This window comes from Cydia fagiglandana, chromosome 12, assembly GCF_963556715.1.
Source record: "Cydia fagiglandana chromosome 12, ilCydFagi1.1, whole genome shotgun sequence".
Classification (NCBI taxonomy): Eukaryota; Metazoa; Arthropoda; class Insecta; order Lepidoptera; family Tortricidae; genus Cydia; species Cydia fagiglandana.
The window spans coordinates 9,280,523-9,303,930 of NC_085943.1; the positions used below are offsets into that span (position 1 = coordinate 9,280,523).

General features: G+C 39.1%; 1 protein-coding gene across 1 annotated transcript in view; it reads right to left on the reverse strand.

Annotated features, from left to right (window-relative positions):
• Positions 1–3,795: 3,795 nt before the first annotated feature.
• Positions 3,796–23,408, reverse strand: part of LOC134669552 (bumetanide-sensitive sodium-(potassium)-chloride cotransporter-like) — a 79,095-nt gene continuing 59,482 nt past the window's right edge. Inside the window, exons 9-20 of the mRNA XM_063527158.1 lie at positions 19,249–19,473; positions 18,447–18,678; positions 18,040–18,161; positions 17,193–17,328; positions 16,107–16,318; positions 15,444–15,685; positions 14,765–14,985; positions 14,332–14,498; positions 14,095–14,252; positions 13,843–13,982; positions 13,219–13,355; positions 3,796–5,682 (exon numbers count right to left, since the gene is read on the reverse strand). Of these exons, the coding sequence (XP_063383228.1) occupies positions 5,569–5,682; positions 13,219–13,355; positions 13,843–13,982; positions 14,095–14,252; positions 14,332–14,498; positions 14,765–14,985; positions 15,444–15,685; positions 16,107–16,318; positions 17,193–17,328; positions 18,040–18,161; positions 18,447–18,678; positions 19,249–19,473 (2,106 nt within the window). The 3' untranslated portion in view covers positions 3,796–5,568. The remainder of the gene's footprint in view (positions 5,683–13,218; positions 13,356–13,842; positions 13,983–14,094; positions 14,253–14,331; positions 14,499–14,764; positions 14,986–15,443; positions 15,686–16,106; positions 16,319–17,192; positions 17,329–18,039; positions 18,162–18,446; positions 18,679–19,248; positions 19,474–23,408) is intronic.

Genomic DNA, 23,408 nt, shown 5'->3' on the forward strand with positions numbered 1-23,408 from the left:
GAAATGAATCAAAAACTCTTGTTATTATGTTTGTAAATGTCGTTTATGTGGTTAGGGGCTGTCCATAAATTACGTCATCGATTTTTGACGATTTTGACCCCCCCCCCCCCCTATAATCATCCAAAAATCATGCTTCAAATGACCCCATTTCCTCCTACTTCATGCTACTGTCATCCGATGTCCGGACCCCCCCCCCCCCCTAATTTGAAATGACGTAATTTATGAATAGCCCCTTACATTACCTATACCGTGCCGATTCCTCCAGAGGAATTTTTCATAAAAAAATTCAATGAATTCTAATTCTATCTGCACTACTATACTTCTAAACAAAAGCTACAAAAAAGGATTTCTAACCTACATTCAGTGATTTTTGAAAATCGGCACGTATTTAGTAAAATTTTTTTTTTCATCTATTTGAGTTTCCTCAATGTTTTAAGACTTTTAGGGTAGTTCCCCAATAAATTATTTCGACCTGTAGGTACCTATCTTACCTGTTTTGATCGCGACCATTTTACTCTAACCCCCTTTTTTACTCTTTCTTCTATCGGAATATCTTGTTTGTTTCTTATCTTTGGTATATAATAGCACGCTGAACTTCTTGAAACTGAAAATAAATAAAATAATATACATTTATATATCATAGACATAGAATATAGGGACAATTTCGACTGCGGGGAAATTTCAACTAGGTAAGCGAAATACATAATTATCTTCCATGTTTTACATTATGAATCATGAACTACGAGTAGACTAGACCTAGAGTGTGAGAATCAGATAGTGAAAAAGATGTTTTTGGATATATAGTTATGGTACTCAAGTTTATAATGTAAAACATGGAAGATATTAATTTCGATTACTTGAAATTTTCCCGCAGTCAAAATTGCCCCCCCTGCCCCTTACCTACGCGTTACACGTTACTCTCTTAATTTTGAGATAGAAAGGCGTAGTGGGCGTAATAGAAACAAGAACTACTTATGATTTTTGTGGTAGGTACAGGTACTTAACTTTCCTGGAAGAAGAGGACTACGCAACTGTGATGGACATTTTTGTCTCTAAATATGATCAGGAATACTCTGTTATAATTATTCGGTTTCCTCATGTTACACCGTGTATAATATATAGGTATGTAATAAACGCGCAGACGCGTATAAATAATAACGATAGCGTATAACATCGAGGCCTTGACTTTACCTACCATTACGCGTCGAGTTTTCACTTGTATTTCTATCCTTCAGCAGTTTCACTTCCATCTCGCCAACTACTCAAGTTTCGTAGCGAACGCAATACGGTCAACCGTTTCAATTCATTCGAAGTAGCCGGTCGTAATTAACGACTACACTTGGGTAGAACACGATACAACTGCCTCGAGGCGACGCCCGGCGGCTTCAGGCGGCTGTCGACCGGTTTAGCTAGACCCCCAATGGTAGGCTTGTTATACAGGGTTGATGAGAGTTTTCAGAATACGTGGGGTCTTCTTAAGATGGGTGCGGAACAATCGATCATTTGTCAGACCGTCCTAAAGGTACGTGTGCACTACACATCCTCGGGAAGTTCGTTTTGAGCCATAATCGGAGTATAGTTAGTTAGACAAGAAAAGTCTGCAGAGATTTTGATAGCCCACGCAGTCAAAGTGTTATTTATATTTATAGTTTGACGTTTAAAATAACACTTGTACTGCGTGGGCTATCAAAATCTCTGCAGCGTTTTCTTGGTCTCACTCTAAAAATATTGATACATTTTAAGATGGGATTTTTGATAAGCGCAATTTTCGCGGAAGAGTAAAAAGAAATCTGCCCCTAACTTCATCTCATCATCAAAAAAGGTGATTGTCTGATGGAGAAACACTAAAAATTTACAAACGTACCTACTTTACTTAAAACCTTTTAATTTACTTCTCGGGGTGATATTGTTTTTTTTTTATTTAATTACATCCTTATGTTACTGATTTTTTATTTCTAACAAGTTTTATTTTTCTTTGTGTGACGATGTTGATGATGATTGTTTCTTTAATCATTTTAATTTTTCATGCTTTCACTGAATTTTTCAGCCATCCATGTGCAACACGTGTGAAAACACCTTAATACTGTACTGGTACGAGAAACGAGTAGGTACTACCAATAGTTTATCTCGTCGGCCTGTGATATTAAACAAGATGAAAATTACAATTAAGTAAGTTATTAAACAATGCTTACAATTTTCGAACCAAACATCACGTGGGTCGGGTACAGTCAACTGTAAAAATATTTCGAGACAAGTTGTTGTTGAAGTTACATATACTTATTTTTTCTTTTTTGAAGGATCTTAATTGTTCGTTTTACTCATTAAAATAAAAAGATATAGTTAAAGAACTAAGTTAAGATATCTATTCGAACTGAGTGTGAGTATGAGTATGTACTTACAACTTGTTTCACCCTCTGCACTTTCATTATCGGACATGTCGAAATAGCTTTATAATTTGAGTCTTCTATAAGTAGATTATTTATTTGTTTATTGTTTCACATTATTATGCTTATTACTATGTTACTCTCGGTGCCTTTTCGTAATTCTAGGATACGATATTTGTTTTGACGCAAAAGACAACATTTTGTGACAGTAGTCAAACTATGGTGAAAGTCATAGAGTAACTTATATGGTTCGTGTATATTACACACGGTTGCTGCGTCGCCAGTTCCTTTTTCTTTGAACTTGGCTGGACACTCGGAGTAATAAACAATGGAGACGCCATGTCTAAAATTTTCGGTACAAAATAGTCTGCCGTTTTTTGCGGGGGAGGGGCACATCAAATGTATAGGTACGTCATGTACGTTGGCACAAAATATTTATGTAATTGAATTTTAGTTTTGTGTTATTAGTTATTATTATTTGTGCTAATAAACATCTCTTATTCTTATTCTTATTCATGTCAGATAAACGTCAGTCCATACATATGGTTGACATGAGGTTGACCATTGGCCGCCTATTTTCGACAGAGGGGAACGCCTGTTAATGGCGGCTCCATTGTTAATTACTCCGAGGCTGGACACGCTACCGCGTGTCTAGATATGGTGAAAGTGTGAGGGAGGTGTGAGGATAAGACATAATCGAGACAAAATCTTGGGTTGTAAAACTCTGTGGAGTTTGCCGAAAACCTCTATTTCAACTCTATTTTCAGCACGACACATTCATTGATTCAAAGGAGAAGAGGTTGAAAGAGCTAAGTATACTTACTATACTCTTTGGCTATTACTACCTAGAATTTGCCTAGAATTCTCTGGAGTGCTCTGGAGCTATTCCGATAATCCCTTTAATTTTTAACATTAACTAGTATAGAACTAATGTCATGTTATTCCTGCTACTAGGTACACAAAAACTACTACCTCCTACAGCAGCTTTCATTTGTATTCATAGTATCCGAATTTGGGTCGAAATGAAAAATGGGCGTTTTCTAAAATAAATATCGAAAACCTGATTCTAACACCTGGTGTTTTTGGGTTCTTTCACCTCAGAATCACTAGAATATTCAATTCTGATGATAAAATAAAATGTCCCAAAAATTTGTATGAAAATTGTACGTTCCACTACGTTACGCACATACATAGTAAAACGTGACGTAATGGAATGGTCATTTTGGGACATCTTTTTTTAATGGTGGGATGGAGAATGCTATCGATTTTGAGTAGAATGAGCCCAAGAAAGTCCAGATTTGAAAGAATCAGGTTTTCAATATTTATTTTAGTAAACGCCCAAATACTCAATTATATCATTGCCCTACCCTTATTTATTATACTAGTAGTCGGTGAAATAACAAGATATTGATAAAAACTCATAATTTATTTTATTAAAACTTGTCACATTACACCTACCTCTTTAGTACTGTAAGAGTAATCTTTAATAATTTGTCGTTAATTCTTAAAACTAATTACTTATAATAACATCATTTAATTAACTAACTTTTAAAATCACATTGTATATATTATAACATATTTAAAATGCGAAATGCGTAACATCCAACTCACATGAGATAATAGTACTTATTGTAAATTGTTCATATGTGTATAAAATATGTACTTAATATTATTCTTTGGGTGTTTCACAGTTACAAAACTACGAAATATATATGGTTTTGAATTATTTTATCACGATATTTAAAACTAAATAAAATTGCCAGTAGCTCTAAGACCTTTCATAAAAAGATAAATTTTAGCGTTTGGTCAGTTTGTCAATTTTAAAAGATTTTTGCCATAAATTTAAAATAGGTACCTATATCAAATTTTACGGAGAAGTTCGAAAAACATAGTTATTTAGGTAGGTGCCTACTTAGTAGTTTTAATACGGCCGTTTTCACTTATGAATACGAATTAACGTCAAGTTTGTCAGCTTGTGCAAGGAAAATAAATTAGCTTACCTACTAACATAATAGCTTATATTTTGCCTGCAATAAAATAAATATTTATTGTTACCCAAAATGCATTGATATTGATGACCTAGTCTATATTCGTTAAATATGTTCCTATAAGTAGTATTGGAACAATAGACACAATAGGTTGACTTACTTACATTTTAAACTTTATGCAAGTTTTCGAATAATCAAGTTTAGAATGTCTAATATTTGTGTAACAATGTATATGTACCTATCTAGGAACTAAATTATTTTACTAAAGCCGAAAAATACTGTTCAAATTCAAAATAATCACAAAACCAACACAATAAGTAGGTAGGTATTTAATTGGTACAGTCGCCATCAGATATATCGGAGCGGCCAAGGTGCTCATAAATATCTGAGCTCACGCCTCTATTGTCAAGGAGTTAGAGTGCGTGTTCAGATATTGTGAACACCTTGGCCGCTCCGATATATCTGATGGCGACTGTACTATACAGAAGAGCCAAAAAAAGCGGGAACCTAACTTTTATGCTTCGCATTACTACTTTGGTTTATATTATTTAATTAATTCTGTACTTAGGGCACTTAGGCATCAGTATTCAAACGTAGTCAATACACGAATGTAATGTGCTTATCTTAATTTTATGTAAAAAAGTAATAGGCGAATACATTTAACATTTACACTTACATTCACAACGAATACTTATAGTGTAACTTAATATTAAAACACTTAAAATATGAAAAAAGTTTATCGCATATTGTACTTTTTAAGTAACATAAAGGAGAAGAGAACGTCCTTTGAAATAAGTAAACGTAATATAATAACATTAATAACGTATATGTAAAGTATTATAGACGTTGAATTATGTGGTAGGTTCGTAAATACCAAATTTTATTAAATAGGTCGTTTTAATATTTTTGCTTAGTATAATACTTTGAAAAGGGTTTCGATGACGGTTAGGTTAGGTTAAGATTTTTACTTATTTACTACCTACAGGATTCTTACTTTTAAAGTTGATTTCGAGGCTAAGGACGTAACTAAACATTATAGGACAGCGCTCCGCCCAATCGTGTACACGATGGTGTTTCTTTTTTAAAAATTGTCTTGACTTATTTGTGCAGTACTTAAGAGGTTTATGGGTTAATTCTTATGTCTTTTTAACACAACATTCGTGTTTAGCAAGATTATGCATCGATCGATCGATCGTTTACGAGTAGAAGGTGAGCACGGAGGTATGGTTGCCTCGCACGAACAGCATGGGCGGCAGGTCGCGGCTCAACACCTCGAGCCACGCCATGTACAGTGGAGCTGACACCGAACCCTGGAAAAATAAAAAGTTGACGTTATTTAAGTACCTACAGCCATGATCGAGCGACAAGCGTTTCTGGTGACAACAAAAAATAGTTTACTGGTGCGTAGCTTCTATCTAACGTATCAAACCGTATCATAATAATATAGCAACAATTGAGAAAGCCCAGCGCACAGCGGAATCGACGCCGCCCTTAACTAGATTACTTCCTCCTCCTTCACTTAGTAATAGATCCGTTTTATATGGTCGTATTTTTATTTTTATATTAGCCTATAAGAGTGTCCCACTGCTGGGCAAAGGCCTCCCCTCTTTCCCGCCATGGGCCTATCCGATGCACACTCCCACCACTCTTTACAAAATGACTCAAGGTCGTCCCGCCATCTACGTTTTGGTCTCTGCCCCGAGATTCATTATGTAGCTAGTTTGGTTGTATATGAAATATAATTGGTTCGTTGACAGAATATTCGTGAGAATGCATTTACATAGATATCTAGGGACTGGCTTTACGGGCAATAATAATGAGGCATGACAGGGGCCAGTACAGCGTTGTGATATCGCTGGTGTACCCTTGGTTTGCCGACAAACTTTCCATCGAATATTATTTCATCGACAACGATTCATCGAAACGTTAGTACTAGTAATATTGTTTCGCGTTATTTTGTTTCATATACTATTTATTTCAATTTTTCTTACTACGTAGAAATACTATTCAACGAATATTACTTGATCGCTGATTCGTTTCAAATTATTTTAATTGGCACAACTACTAAACATTGCAATTCATTTGTTCGACGCATTGCTTTAATACATTTTTATATGTCGTACTACTCATTTATATATTTTTCTGTTGTAACAATTTTAGGTTTCGGTTAGGTTAGAACTGCGACCCCACACAGAAACGAACGGCTATCAAAGTCGATTTAGGTTAGGTTAGGATTGCAACCCCACACAGAAACGAACGGCTTTAAAAGTAGGTTTAGGTTAGGTTAGAACTGCGACCCCACACAGAAACGAACGGCTTTCAAAGTGGGTTTAGGTTAGGTTAGAACTGCTACCCCACACAGAAACGAACGGCTATCAAAGTCGGTTTAGGATAGGTTAGAACTGCAACCCCACACAGAAACGAACGGCTTTAAAAGTAGGTTTAGGTTAGGTTAGAACTGCGGCCCCACACAGAAACGAACGGCTTTCAAAGTGGGTTTAGGTTAGGTTAGAACTGCGACCCCACACAGAAACGAACGGCTTTCAAAGTGGGTTTAGGTTAGGTTAGAACTGCGACCCCACACAGAAACGAACGGCTTTCAAAGTGGGTTTAGGTTAGGTTCCCATACAACCATTTCCAGTCGCCGTTACGACGCGGTGTAGACACATCTTGTGTCGACACCGTCTGTTTCGGTCACAATTCCAGTCGCAGAGTCGTCGCCGTGTCGACACAGTTACCAGAAATGGGGAAGGGTCGACACATGACACAAAGTGACATAAAGTGTGGTCGCCGTGTGCACACATTGTTTCGGGTTTGCGACTACTTTATGCCAAAATCATTCGTTCATTCGTTCATTTTGTTCCTGTCAAATGGAAACTGTCAGATGGAAAAATAGTTAAATAAAAATAAGTGACATTAATACGCCATCTCTAAAACGGATTACAAGACGTAATTATATATTGTTTGCATTTATATTACAATAGGACTTAAATTATCATGGGGAATTAAACTGCTCGAGTGATTTGATAAACTAAGTGTAATATAATCAACGCGCCACCACATTGTTTTAGTTTAGCCGGAAATGAAATTGTTTACTTCTCAGTGCTTGTGTTCATAAATATATTATTTGATGCATTTTTAGTACTTCGATGCGTATACTATACTTAAATAACAGAAATAATGCTTTACATACTACGAAACTTGTTAATTATGATGTATAAATATGGTTTAAGGCTGAGAAATATTGCAGTCACAAAGTAGTCGCAAATGTTTCGACTTTGTGTCGACTCTGTGTAGACACATGACACGCGCTGTCAAAAGTAATAACAAAGTTACTGGATTTGCAAAATGGCTCCTTGTGTTCATTTGTTTTCAGATATTCTCAAAGTGTAAAAATGACGTGGTCAGAGATGGGACTTAATAGATTAACTGTTTATTCGACTAATTAATGGAATAAAAAAAGTTAATCCTCAAATTTTAATCACGATTAGTTTAGTCGACCTAACATAGATTGAAATTGAATTAATCTGAACATTAATCGAATAAATTATCGATTAAATCTCGGTTGGAAGTTGACAGGGGGCCATTTTTGTGCGTAAAAATAATAGAAATGTCTTGCATGCAGATGGTAGCCAAACACTTTGTCATAAAAGTCGAGATGGGTGTCGATTTATAAGTTTTAGGGAGTGCCGATTTCGAAAATGATGACCATTTTGGAATCCAAAATGGCGGCCATGCACTGTGTCATAAAAGTCGTCATGGATGTCGTTTTATACGTTTTAGGGGGCCCCAATTTTGAAAATGATGACCATTTTGGAATCCAAAATGGCGGCCATGCACTATACCATAAAAGTCGTCAGGGGTGTCGTTTTATAGGTTTTAGGAGGCGCAGATTTCAAAAATGATGACCATTTTGGATTCCAAGATGGCGGCCATGCACTATGTCATAAAAGTCGTCATGGGTGTCGTTTTATAGGATTTAGGGGTCCCCGATTTAGAAAATGATAACCATTTTGAAATCCAAAATGGCGGCCATGCACTATGTCATAAAAGTCGTCATGGGTGTCGTTTTATAGGTTTTAAGGGGCGCAGATTTCGAAAACGATGACCAATTTGGCTTCCAAGATGGCGGCCATGCACTAAGTCATAAAAGTCGTCATGGATGTCGTTTTATAGGTTTTAGGGGGCCCCGCCTTCGAAAATGATGACCATTTTGGAATCCAGAATGGCGGCCATGCACTATGTCATAAAAGTCGTCATGGGTGTCGTTTTATAGGTTTTGGGGGGCGCAGATTTCGAAAACGATAACCATTTTCGATTCCAAAATGGCGGCCATGCACTATGTCATAAAAGTCGTCATGGATGTCGTTTTATGGGTTTTAGGGGGCCCCGATTTAGAAAATGATGACCATTTTGAAATCCAAAATGGCGGCCATGCACTATGTCATAAAAGTCGTCATGGGTGTCGTTTTATAGGTTTTGGGGGGCGCAGATTTCGAAAACGATAACCATTTTCGATTCCAAAATGGCGGCCATGCACTATGTCATAAAAGTCGTCATGGATGTCGTTTTATAGGTTTTGGGGGGCGCAGATTTAGAAAATGATGACCATTTTGGATTCCAAAATGGTGGCCATGCACTATGTCAGAAAAGTCGTCATGGGTGTCGTTTTATAGGTTTTAGGGGGCGCAGATTTCGAAAACGATGACTATTTTGGATTCCAAAATAGCGGCCATGCACTATGTTATAAAAGTCGTCATGGATGTCGTTTTATAGGTTTTAGGGGGCCCCGCTTTCGAAAATGATGACCATTTTGGAATCCAGAATGGCGGCCATGCACTATGTCATGAAAGTCGTCATGGGTGTCGTTTTATAGGTTTTGGGGGGCGCAGATTTCTAAAACGATAACCATTTTCGATTCCAAAATGGCGGCCATGCACTATGTCATAAAAGTCGTCATGGGTGTCGTTTTATAGGTTTTAGGGGGCGCAGATTTCGAAAACGATGACTATTTTGGATTCCAAAATAGCGGCCATGCACTATGTTATAAAAGTCGTCATGGATGTCGTTTTATAGGTTTTAGGGGGCCCCGCTTTCGAAAATGATGACCATTTTGGAATCCAGAATGGCGGCCATGCACTATGTCATGAAAGTCGTCATGGGTGTCGTTTTATAGGTTTTGGGGGGCGCAGATTTCTAAAACGATAACCATTTTCGATTCCAAAATGGCGGCCATGCACTATGTCATAAAAGTCGTCATGGATGTCGTTTTACAGGTTTTAGGGGGCCCCGATTTAGAAAATGATGACCATTTTGAAATCTAAAATGGCGGCCATGCACTGTCATAAAAGTTGTCATGGGTGTCGTTTTATAGGTTTTGGGGGGCGCAGATTTAGAAAATGATGACCATTTTGGATTCCAAAATGGTGGCCATGCACTATGTCATAAAAGTCATCATGGGTGTTGTTTTATAGGTTTTAGGGGGCGCAGATTTCGAAAACGATGACCATTTTGGAATCCAAAATGGCGGCCACGCAATATGTCATAAAAGTTGTCATGGGTGTCGTTTTATAGGTTTTAGGGGGCCCTGATTTCGAAAATGATGACCATTTTGGAATCCAAAATGGCGGCCATGCAGTATGTCATTAAAGTCGTTATGGCTGTCGTTTTATAGGTTTTAGGGAGCGCAGATTTCGAAAATAATAACTATTTTGGAATCCAAGATGGCGGCCATGCACTATGTTAAAAGTCGACATGGATGTCGTTTTGTTGGGCATGGTCATCATTTTCGAAATCTGCTCTTCCTAACACCTATAAATCAACAGCTATGACGGCTTATATGACAAAGTGCACGGCAGACATCTTGGAATCCAAAATGGTCATCATATTCGAATTCTGCACTCCCTAAAACCTATAAAACGATATCCATGACGACTTTTAAGACAAAGTGCACGGCACACATCTTGGATTCCAAACTGGTCATCATTTTCGAAATCGGCACTTCCTAAAACCTATAAAACGATATTCATGACGACTTTTATGACAAAATACGTAGCGGCCATCTTGGATTATAAAATGATCATCGTTTTCGAATTCTGCACTCCCTAAAACCTATAAATCGACATCCGTGACGACGCAAGTTATCTTTATTTTCAGATTAACAAATTGCTACAGAATACAAATGACAAAAAAAGAAGCGAGGAGGTAATGAAACAAGCAAAAATACAGATGATTCCTCGACGCAATAGGATGCTTCTTAAATTGTGTCCAGATTTTTTTGTCATAAAAGTTTTTATTTTTCACGTATTACTCTCACAAGTTCCGTGACATTTCGACCTTGTAATTTTTTAAGTAAATGTTTTTGTTTATCTGTGAGGATCTCACTAGAATAATATAATCAAGGTATGTTTATATTTGATGATTGAAATAGTAACGCAAAAATAAAATTATATTTGTGTCTTGTATTCCTGCCGAAGACTTTTATTTTTCCTTTTCCTTCTACACAAGTTTGGTCAAGTAATAAGAATTTAGGGCTCTCAATTTTATTTTGACTTCTACAACAGTAAAGCTACGAGGCCATGTTTGGTATCGTTTTCGTATAAATTCGCAGTACCAAATTTAGTTATGGTATCACATTGACACCATTCCTAAGTAAAAACATATAAACTTACTTTCTTTTAAACTCCTCTTCACGCTTAAACTGCTGAACAGTTTTAATTTAAATTTAGTACACATATATTTTGAGTCCCGAGACAGGACATAATAAGTTATCTCAAAAATCATCCTTCAAAGGTGTGAAATGAGGTGTAGGGAGGAATTCAGAATTGACTTCTTGAAGTTAATACTGTTTAAGTTTAGGTTTGAAGTCATGTTTTTTTTTTATCATTTTTAACTAAATCAAAGATGTAGACCATCCCAAATTTAATATAAATCGGTTCAGCGGTTATTGATTTCCCGTACAAATTTCCACGCCACTTTTCACACCTTCAAAAGATGATTTTGATTATAAGATCTATCCTATGTCCTGTTCCGGGACGCAAACTATTTCTATACCAAATTTCAACGAAATCGGTTCAGCGGTTAAGCGTCAAGAGGAGTTTAAAAAAAACCGACCAAGTGCGAGTCGGACTCGCGTATTAAGGGTTCCGTACATTAAGTCTGACTCGCGCTTGACTGCACATTTCTAATAGGTTTTCCTGTCATCTATAGGTAAAGAACTATTTTGTGTATTCAGACATACAGACGCAAGATTCCGTTTATTGCTTTTGAGGTACGGAACCCTAAAAAGATTTTTTTAATTTTGTGGAATGGTTTCAATGTGATACCTTAAATGGATTCAGCAACCCAGATTTATACGAAAACGATACCATACACGGCCTAGCACCTTCACTGATGTAGATATATCAAGATAAAATTGAGAGCCCTAAATAAACTTTCAAGAGCGGATATCTCAAAAACTATTCAACATATCGAAAAAATTGACTGAATAAACTTGTAACAAATTAAATTAACTTTCATTTTGTATAAGTGGCCATGTCGCTAAGATGCATAGTTTCCGAGATATAATCGAAAAACCGGAAAATGGGACATTCAAAGCCCCCTCTCTTCCCCCCGCTCAAGGGCTACGGCCGGGGACTTTTGATATGTTCACCTCCTAACTTGTCCAAACCAAGTTACAGTGTCAATAATTGTGTTCCGAGCATTTCCCTCTACAACTTTTTTGAGCATTCGTTGGCTGACGTAAGTAGCTTATTGCATTTCTTTAAAATCTTTTCTGTAAAAGGTTGACGGGTGTTGGGTGTTTATATGGTTTTGGTCGATTATTATCATTTGCATCGCCCATGATGACTTACTAGAATTACTTACGAGCACACGAGACACTAATAGTAGTTTGACAAACCTTGGTTTTCAAGAGGTATTTTATATTGACATTTGCTGTCACAAATTTGCTGTCAGATTTAGTCGCAAACCGCACGCAAAGTGCACACAAATGTGTCGACACCTTGTTACGGAAAAGTGTACACACGGCGACGACACTTTGTTTCGAAACAATTCTAGACACATTGTGTGGACTCTGTTACGACACATCTGACATTTAGTTACGACTTTGATGATTCTGCGACTGGAATGGTTATATGGGTTAGAACTGCGACCCCACACAGAAACGAACGGCTTTCAAAGTGGGTTTAGGTTAGGTTAGAACTGCGACCCCACACAGAAACGAACGGCTTTCAAAGTGGGTTTAGGTTAGGTTAGAACTGCGACCCCACACAGAAACGAACGGCTTTCAAAGTAGGTTTAGGTTAGGTTAGAACTTCGACCCCACACAGAAACGAACGGCTATCAAAGTCAAATATTACATTTTGAAATAATTTTATGCGTAATAAATTGTATTAAATGCAATCCAAAATGAAATAAGAAAACCCGTAAAGAAATACCACGATATAAACTATATACGAAATAACTCGAGTGCCAATTAAAAGTCCTATATTTAAATTTACTAGTATCAATTCTTCGACGCAATGACTTGTCGATGAAATGAAAATACTTGAAACGTTGTCTTCGAAATAACATTCGATGAAATGTCTGTCGGCAATTCAAGGGTAAACCGATATCGCTACAACGCGACTGGGTCGATGAGTTCGCATCAAGCGCGCGATTGTTTGATGAGTTCGCAGTACGCGCGCTATTGGTCGCAACTAGTTGCGTTAGACTACACGATTGGCTGGAATTCGTGAGTAACATCGCGGAACTAGTACCTTTTCTATTAAATTTTTAGTGCCCGTAGTGCTCGTCCTTAGATATTATACGATGATTATACGTCAATGTGAGAATGCAACTATAACCTTCCTAGGCATCGGCAGGGACATGACCACCAGGTTGGCGTCTTTCGACTTCTCCAGCAGCAGCTCCCGCAGCCGCAGCTGTCGGTTCGTCTTCTCAGCCAACGTTAACAGCTCCACCTCGCTTATTTTCGCACATTCTGAAACAATAAGTAGGTATAATTTATTTATTTATTATCCTGGAGGGGCGGATAGGACGAAAGCGGGGAAGAGGAAAACCCAGACGCAGCTTTTTGGAGCAAGTGAAAGAAAAAGTAGGGGTAGTGTCGTATCAAAAAGTCAAAGAGCCGGCGCAAGATAGGGAAAGCTGGAAGATACTCCACCGACAAGAGAAGAATTTCTTAAATATTTATAAACAGTTAGTGTAAGATGATAGGGCTGGCATATATATGGCGGTTGACATAATTTCAGTATGAGAAGATAATTTATTTTACTCAATAAAAATATTTGAATTTGATGGGAGATAAATGAGATAATCTACGGTACGGTTACTTAACTCTAACACTGCGCTGAGCTGATTGTTACCCTTTGGCGTTTGAAAATTCAAGGTTGTGAAACATATGCTAATATGTAAGACTTGTAAGAGATGATGTCGATTAAACTCTTGTGAATATTATAATTGTGTACCTTCGTTTGTGTTGTCAGCGAATTTGGCGACGAGGTCGTCGAACATTTTCTTCGTCTCCGGCTGCGGGGCTTCGGTGATGTCCTGCACCATCGTCAGTGATGAATAGTCGATACGGAACTTCGACAACAGGTTCGCCATGCTGAAAATTAATCGTTTTTAATAGCGTTCCATTGATTAAATTGGTTGAAATTATTAAAATTACTGATATCCACATTGAGACAGGATGTTCGACAGGAGGCTATCAAACTCACTTCCTCTCTTCCAGCTCGAGCTCGTGACGGCGGTTGGCGAGCGCGAACACGCGCAGCTTGCAGTTTGACCACGCAGTGCGCTGCGACAGGATGTACGGTAACAGGATCGTCAGACCGCCGTCGTCGTACAACCACCATACGTCCAGGGTACCTGATTCCTGCAAAATTAACTTGTTATAGACAGCATTTCTTCAGATGCCGCTAAACGACATAATCAAAACGAATGTAAATGCTAACCTGTTTCTTTTGGAAAATGGTCATCTGTGAAAGTTGATCCTTAGAGAGCTCCACGCCGTTGGATGCCTTGTAGACGATTTGCCGATGGATGTCCATCGGCTTCTTCTTGCCGTTCTCCTTGCCCTCCGATATTGTGAACGATCGCGAAGTTGTCATAGTCAACAAACCTGCAATGTCAAATTAACCTCCTTAAATTTCCATGTTCACATAAGTCTCAATTTTGCTGTTCTTGGTTAAAAACTTTCACCTGATACCTTTGTTACATTCACACCTCTGACAAGGGTTAAAAATTCCCTGTCGAGAGGATGTGGGAGCAAAAGTAGCAGACATAATTTTTTTAGCTCTATTTGAAAAATATGATCGTATGTGATGTAGATTTTATGGGCAAAAATACATTTGTCACTTGTTATATAAAGGCAATGAAATTGCTTACTCTGCAGATTATGCCTGCTGGAAGGCTGTGAATCCCCCCGTATGTCGAGGTCGGAGTCGGCGTGCATCATGACATTGGGCGAGCGCACCCGGAGGTCCCCGCTGCCGCTGGAAGTGGCCGTGAGTCCCGTGACCGGAGCGTCCTCCGCCGTCACCGGCCCGTAGTCCAGGCCGCCGGCCACGCGGAGGATCGCAACCGCTAGACGGTTCTCGAATGCAGTGCTGTAAAAAACCATTCAATAAATAAAACCATTTAATAACTTCCGTTAAATATGGTATGGATAGAACAACTTGACTCTTGAAGACATCTGTACTCTGTAACACATAGTTGTTTTAACTGGGTAGGTAACAGTTTAGCTCTTACAGATACAAAGTAAAGTAGCTCCCTCCCATTACGATTGACACTTCTATGGGGTACATAACCTCTAGCTGCCCATACGTCAAACCTTGCCAAGCAAAATGAAATTTTATTTTGTCAACACAAAGTTCAAATTAGAATGGAACAGGAGACCTTTTTATAGGTCTCTGGACGGCTAGAGGTTAAGAGATTTTTTTGTTAATTCTCGTAAGTTTTAGTTTAAGTGAAAGCTCAGGAGTTCCATATCACGGGGACCTTTGCAGTCATCTGAGATTCTCAGACACGTTTTCGATTTCCAAAAGTCGGGTAATAGTTAACTTACTGAAGCACATTGAAGTAAGCCTCAAGATCGCTGGCGGGCGCCGTGGCCCAGTCAGCCTTGTATCCCATAAGCATGACATTGGGAGACAGCCGGCCCACCCCTGCCGCCTGTATGAGCGCCCGAGCCCCCTGTTCGAAGTTGAAGCCGTGCACGCTGGCGCTGAACGCCTTGATCTTCCGCTCTCGGAGCCACTCGTCGTTGGAGCGCGCGCGAGCGCTGCGCTCCTTGTACGATAGCTTACCCTGGAATGGTTTGAATGCTTTTGTTATGAAATGTTTCTATAATTCACTATTAAATATAAGACATATTGACATAATACCTTTTAATAGCGCCCATTTCCCAGAGTTGCGCATAATGCGAAAATCTAACTATTAGCCTGCTTTTTTGCCGCTCCAAAAAAAGTACAAAGGTAGCGGCTATTTCAAACAAAGGCTACACCTAGTACTACTAATACTAACTATAGTAATTACATTACAGCCAGTTGGATTAACTCCAGAAATATTCTCATGGACTGCCATGTACCAGTAATACGGATTACTGACAAAATTTATCGTTAGCTAGCCTGCTTTAATAGTAGTAAGGTGCCATAGACTATCCGGCAAGTATCGAAAACTGACACACTGACAACCTGGCAGCAGTTCTCTCTTTATAACCAATACTAACCTGCGTTACGTCTCCGACAATCATCAGCGAGCCAGCCTTTGTGATGAGGTGGCCCAGATCAATGAGCGCCGGCCGAGCCTGCGGCCGACCAGCCAGCACCAACAGCTGCGGCCAATAGTTCTTCACGTGTTCCCCGGTGCGGGCCAAGTTGTGCGCACTCGATAGCGCCGTCTTGTACATCTGAGCTTGGGTACTGCTGCCCCAGTTTACGTCTGTAATAAGCAGTTAAGGCTATCAAAAAAATTGTCTGAGTTTTATAAGACCCCAAACAGCAAAATTGTTCATCCTAAAAACCCTGGCATTCAAAAGAGCCCTTTGTAGCCCAAAGTGAGGTGTAACGCAATGGCGGCGCTCTTTGCCTCTGTTCCATCAAACCTAAGAAGGGACGCCGTTCGAACCATTATAGAAACTGGCACACTTCGTGCAATTAGTAGGTATTATTTTTAAAGGATTATTGCATCTTTGTTTACTACTCAAAAACAAGAACTACATCCAGCTAGGCATCCGCCTAGAATGAACAGACCAATGTCAATAAATAACTAGGTACGAGTATAAGGAGCATGAGCATTCAATTGCACGTTGCATGTAACAACAGGTATAACATTCTCAAATTCTGCAAGTTGAGGTTTTTCTAATCTGAACTTTACAATACTGAATTTAGGGTTGTGTTTGTAATTTCGGAAGTGAGTGCATTATGAGATTTAGAAAGATATTCGTTTACTCAGAAACCGATGTATTTAGAATCGGTCAACAGTAAAGTTATTTTCGTACATGTGGGCTTTCTGCAGATACCTAAACATGTCTAATATAAATCAATCAAACGCTTGACGGGTTCTATACTTGGCGAATATGAGAAGCGCCAAAATTCAAAGTTTAATTCAATTTACCCAGTCGATTCAGTTGCGTAGAAGTTTACTATTGCTGCTGTTTTCTCACTATCACTGCCATTGGTGAGCTATTTTTCGTAACATTCCTTTTCAATAACAATTCCAAAAACCTATCTTATTGGCGTCAGTGTTAACATTTAGGCTTGACGCTTATGAACGTCGAATGAATTTTTAAATCATCTTCAGGAGCAGTACATACCCGGTTTCCGGTAATGTACGATGAGATAGAGCGTCAGGAAGATGGCGAAGGTGATAAGTGACATTTTCCAGCTGATAAGCAACATGATGGCCACGCACATCAGGAACCCGGCCAGCGACATCCACATGTTGTAGAACTGGAACAGAGAGAATTTGATTATTGGTTATTTTTCTCCATCTCTTCTGAGAATAACCTAGCACCACCACCACGCACGCACGCTACCCGATGATGATGATCCCTCCGGCCGATTTCGACCATGGCGACCACTTCGACTCCGGCAAAAACGCAATGATGACGGACCCGGGTATGTCCTTAAACTACGTCCAAGACCACCGGTGGACGGGCAGCAGCGTCCATCAAATTCGGTGTACTCGACTGCGATCGCCAACCCCCCTGCCAAGCATGGCGATTATGGCATTCACCGCCCATAAACAAGGGGGAGGCCTATGTTCAGCAGTGGACGTCTTATGGCTGAGATGATGATGATGATGATCATGACGCTAACGCTAACGCTAGTATAAATACCACGCTTGGAGTAAACTGTACAAGTATAAGATGTAAACATTAGGTACATGTGAGACATTGATTCACGCAACCACATGACACGAATGAGTCACATTCTCAATCGTAATTTGTAACATACTATCGAATGTCTATCCAAATAGGAATCAATGAAAATTGCTGATGTAATTCTTTAAGTAATTTGAGATCCATTGTCACAAATTGAGAACTACTTTCGTGTATGCGATTGTTCGAGCTATTTTAGTACTTATAAGCGCCTAATAATTGGCTACAGAATTGTGTGTATGGCCTAGGTATAGACTTGGCTTTGTTTAGAGATTCTTACCCTGAAAGTAGGACGCCAGCCCAGCGGGCGCACGAGTGCCGCGTGGAAGGTACAGAAGTTGATGAGCGCGTACGAGGCCAGGTAGAAATTGGAGATCAGTGGTGCGATTGTGTTCAGGTCAGCTGAAGGACAAATATAACATGAAAACCCGGAAAAAATCTACTAAATTTTATTTTGTCAACACAAAGTTCAAATTAGAATGGAACAGGAGACCTTTTTATAGGTCTCTGGGCGGCTAGAGGTTAAGTATTTTTTTTTTAGGTTTTAAGGTTAGATTCGGTTAGGGTAATGGCGTTACCAGTATGTTAGGGTCGATTGCACCAAACGGTCGCAGGTAATAGCAATTACATTTACGTCCGCTAGGAGTTTATCGTGATTTTGATTGTTCTTTGTCATACAAAACTCACCGATAAGTAAGAATATAAGTGAAACCAAAAACGTGAGAACGTATCCGCGGTAAGGTTCGCCATGCTTCCCGTAGCCCTTGGAGAAGAAGATGAGTCCAGGGTAGATGCGGTCCACGCCCAGCGCCTGGATCAGCCGCGGGACTGACAGTAGGTTGGTCAGTGCGGTGGACAGCGTCGCCGCCCAGCAGCCGCCGTAGATCAGGGGGCCCCATGCTGACATCAGTTGCATAACCTGGCAACACAAGCACATTTGTCAAGACAATAGCTGGCTAATCAAACCCAGTATAGGTACTATCGGAACCAACTCGAGACATCTACATGATAATATTTTACGTGTTTACAACAATGTCGGACCGATAACTGTCCGTCTGATAACTGATGGAAGTCCGATCTAGCCAATGAACATAGGTACTTGTCGGTACTCATAGATGTATTATGTGTAATAATACACGTAGACCGTAGAGTCCGTCTACCTTGGTCCCACTCTAGGTACTTAGGTCTAAAATAAATAAGTAGGTATATACCTATGTATACATATATCTACTTATTTATTTTTATTGTTAAGGGTTATGATTATGACTTTACTCCGACTTGAGGTTACCGCTTAAAGATAAATGATCTTTAAGCGGTAATTTCAAGTCGGAACTACAATGATCTTAGTTCTTTTAACTTGTACATTTCCTAAATATTATCCATTCCAAAAAAATCCATTTGTATTATGTGACTAAAAATAAAAAATAATAATTTTCATACAAGAATTACAATTGTGAACTTGAAAAGGTAAGATAAATCTATAACTCACGGAATAATCATTGTGCAGTCCATGCGGACATCCACCCGTAGTGTTAGCACAGTCGGAGACAGTTCCCAGGTCCATAAAGGTGCCATTGTCTATGACGAGATCGGTTATGTTGCCACTAGCATCTCGCAGGGCGCCACCGCCAGAGAATAGGACCATCAGGGCGTAGCTTATCATGGAAATGAGAAGAGACAGCAGCGTGCCTTTCGGGATAGCTGACGCTGGATCCTATGGGCAAAAGAAAATTATTTGTTATAGAAAATAATGCTGAAAATTTTAATGTTGATTCTACATTTAGCTTACAAAAAATCAGACGAAAAAACTAGACGTTAAATAGTTACAAGTTTTAGAATAGAATCTAATACCATCAAGTAGGCTGAATGTTTGAGTGTTCTAATTCTAACATGGTGGTATGTATTTAAACTGAAATAAGAATAAGCACACCACCTCTCCCTGTGTCTGCCTATGACCTATTACTTATTCTGTGCTATGATCACGAACATAACGTCAAGTTCGAAACGTCAAGCCATAAATAAACGTAAGCTTTACGCCCCGTGTTAGTTATAAAAGCATAAGAATAAGCACTCTAGCAGGGCATAATTATGAAATACTTGTAAGAAGACCTTCGAAAACTAAGCTCTATCTAACACGTTACCCTTGACAACACAGACCTTGTTTCAGTATATTTGAACATCCTGACCGCTCCTGTAAATTTGACGCTGATACACACTTACAGCCGTGACCCAAATATCTTTCTGTGTCATGGAACGCCATAACATAACATCATACCGATGATGAAGCGTCCCAATAATCCGGAAACCAATGTCGATTTCAGGAATTATTTCTGTGCGTTCTTGAAATAGATTGTATTGCGATGACTCACTCGTTGCCACTTCGACTCAATTGGCTTTAATCAATCTATACGATGTCGTATAATTACGTTCGGTGAAGGCGTTTGCAAATTTAGGGGTTAAATATTTGACTCTCTATATGAGATGTTTATGTTTCACTCAATTTGTTTCGATTGGAATATGTTCATGTGGGGTACGTGAGGCATGCGAATCAAATTCAATACCCATATTGAATTTCCTTAATAGGCGAGGAGTAAAAAAACAATCACAAAGCGCGATAGGGACCTAAGTATTTGGTATAGCTTAGTATATAGTGAGAAATATAGTAGATATAAAAAAAGCTAAAGAAAGCTGACGCACACACAAGTAAAGTACCTACCATTGAATATTCACTAAGGTGTGACTTGTATGAATGGATGTAGTAAATCATAATTATTAGAATCAAGGGATCCCGTTAAAGCGGGTATTTCTATATTCCTCGCTCGAATTTGATGCATTGCTCATGTACGAATCATGGGTTACGTCTGCAAATGCGTCTTTTACGAGAAACTACATAAATTCTACGATGCAAAGAGCATAATCGTGCGTAAACTAATGACAAATGAATGACGTTGACCCACACGTTAAACAAAATAGAATGCGTAATAAATAGGAAAGCATGAAGTACTTAATTAGGTACAAAAAGGGGTCCATATTGGGTTGCATATAAGTTTAAGTCATATCTTTGATGCGCATATCAACTTGTGTCATAATCATCATTGCGCATACAAATGAAAAGCCATATTATATTGTGTCATACTTTTTTAGCCATAATATTTGATGACATACTCAGCAGTTGTCATATATTTTTTGTGCATATAGATTTTGATTATAATGAATCAAATATCATACCAGCTAAAACCATATTTATCGATACTTATAATGTTTTTACGTATAACGTTTTGTAGCATAATAATTTTCAACCATAATGGTTTACATAAATAATTTAAGAAACTAATTTTAGCCTCTCAACAACTCCTCTAAAAAGCTTTTTCCCTAATGTCCGTCCAAACACTTAATTCGACGGAGCCCCGCTCACGCGGGGCTCCTATTTCTGCGTGGTTTGCCCTTCGGGCATCTAAAGTAACCTAACGAACCTAACCTACCTACTATGATTAGTTACTTTTATAAAACCGTTTCTCCTACTGGACGCTCCTCTCCTTCTTATGGTTCCTCACAACCATATATAATTATTATTCATGCTTTGTAACATTTATGAAAAACACATTATGACAACTAAATATATGACTTAATTTTGTATGTCTATATTAATACTATGCACTGCAATACTTCGAACGAAAAATACTTATGGATATGAAGCAGATAACTTAAAATTTTATGCGAATTAAATTAATGACTATAAAAATTATGACATAACTCATTTATGACAAAAACCCAGTTATGCTCAGGAATAATTCTGACTAAAGATTTTTATGACTTACAATTTTATGCATAAAGTGTTATGACAATTAAAAATATGACAAAAGTTGTTATGCGACCAGAGAATTTCTGGCTACAAAAAGAGAATATTTCTGGGAAATATCATCTGATCTTCTTCTTCCTCCTCGCGTTATCCTGGCATTTCGCCACGGCTCATGAGAACCTGGGGTCCGCTTGACAACTAATCCCATGATTTGACGTAGGCACTAGTTTTTACGGAAGCGACTGCCATCTGACCTTCCAACCCAGAGGGTAAACTAGGCCTTATTGGGATTAGTCCGGTTTCCTCACGATGTTTTCCTTCACCGAAAAGCGACTGATAAATATCAAATGATATTTCGTACATAAGTTCCGAAAAACTCATTGGTACGAGCCGGGGTTTGAACCCGCGACATCCGGATTGCAAGTCGCACGCTCTCACCGCTAGGCCACCAGCACCAGCGCTTCGGAAATATCATCTGATCTTCCTTATCTTAAATAGTGTGTACCTTCACTATCTATTTTATCCTGTAGCGTGAAAATACTACTTACTTTTCATGCTTATGGACAAAATTGAATACATTTGCGCCGGTTTTTTATATTGGTTAAAAAGATACGCACATATTTCTAAGAGTTAATTTCGAAGCTAAGTTTTGCTCGTGGTTCAATCTTGGAATCTTTTGGTAGCTCGGTTTTTAGTTTAATTTGGAGGGTCTATTAAAGCGCGCTAAGAAAAAAACCTTTGGAATTCTATCTTAATTAAGATTTTTGCAAGCACCAGCCTGAAGGTACCTATATACCATACATACATGCTTATTATAGGATGTAGATAGATCGTCGATCGCCGGCACGTGGCGGGGTCGACAAACAAACAGATCGATGGCAACCACGTGTAGATAGCAACGTTCCCCGCGGCTACGCTAATTTCATCGCATTTGTTGCCATTTGGACCAGCCGGGTGATGCCCTGGAGTGGCCTAGAAAAGTCGTACACAAAACAAAAGAACGCTTATGGTGAAGGCTAGGAATTACGCACAAAATAATGCCCGATTTTTCTCAATTTTTTTTCTCTTCTTAAAACTCTTTGGAATAGGTAAAGTAACTATAGGTAAAGAATGACTAATTAAGGTTTCGTCTGCCGAATGCCGAATGAGTTGTGGGGCAAAATCACTTCAGAGTGGGAGCCCGAAAACTCAAATCGGGGACCTGGCAGACCCTGCCGGCGATGGCGGGATGAACTAGACTGACCAGACATAGCACTTGACAGAGATTTGTGGAGAAATTGGGGGGAGGCCTTTGCCTAGCAGTGGGACACGACAGGGTCCAAATAATAATAAATAATAATAATATCATAATATCATCACTGACAGGACTATTGTTGCCAATAAGCCTGACATCGTGCTGATAGACCGATCGCAGCGCCGGGCCGTGCTCGCCGACGTCACCATCCCTCATGATGAGAATCTCGTGAAGGCTGAGAAGGACAAGTCCAGCAAGTACCTAGACTTAGCTCATGAGATTACCGCCATGTGGGATGTTGACTCGACGATCATTGTTCCGATAGTCGTGTCAGCGAACGGTCTCATAGCGAAGAGTCTCGACCAACACCTAGAGAGACTCTCGCTGGGTGGCTGGATCAAGGGTCAGATGCAGAAGGCGGTAATTTTGGACACGGCGCGTATAGTACGTCGGTTCCTCACTCTGCGGCCCTGACCACCGGCAGCTTGGGCCCTGCCCCGCTGCCGGCGGCACCCTAGGTTAGGTTTTTTATAATGTGTTTATATGTATTTTTTATTGTTTTGTAAGTGTTTTTATATTTTACTTCTATATACATATTATAAAAACCTAGCCTAAG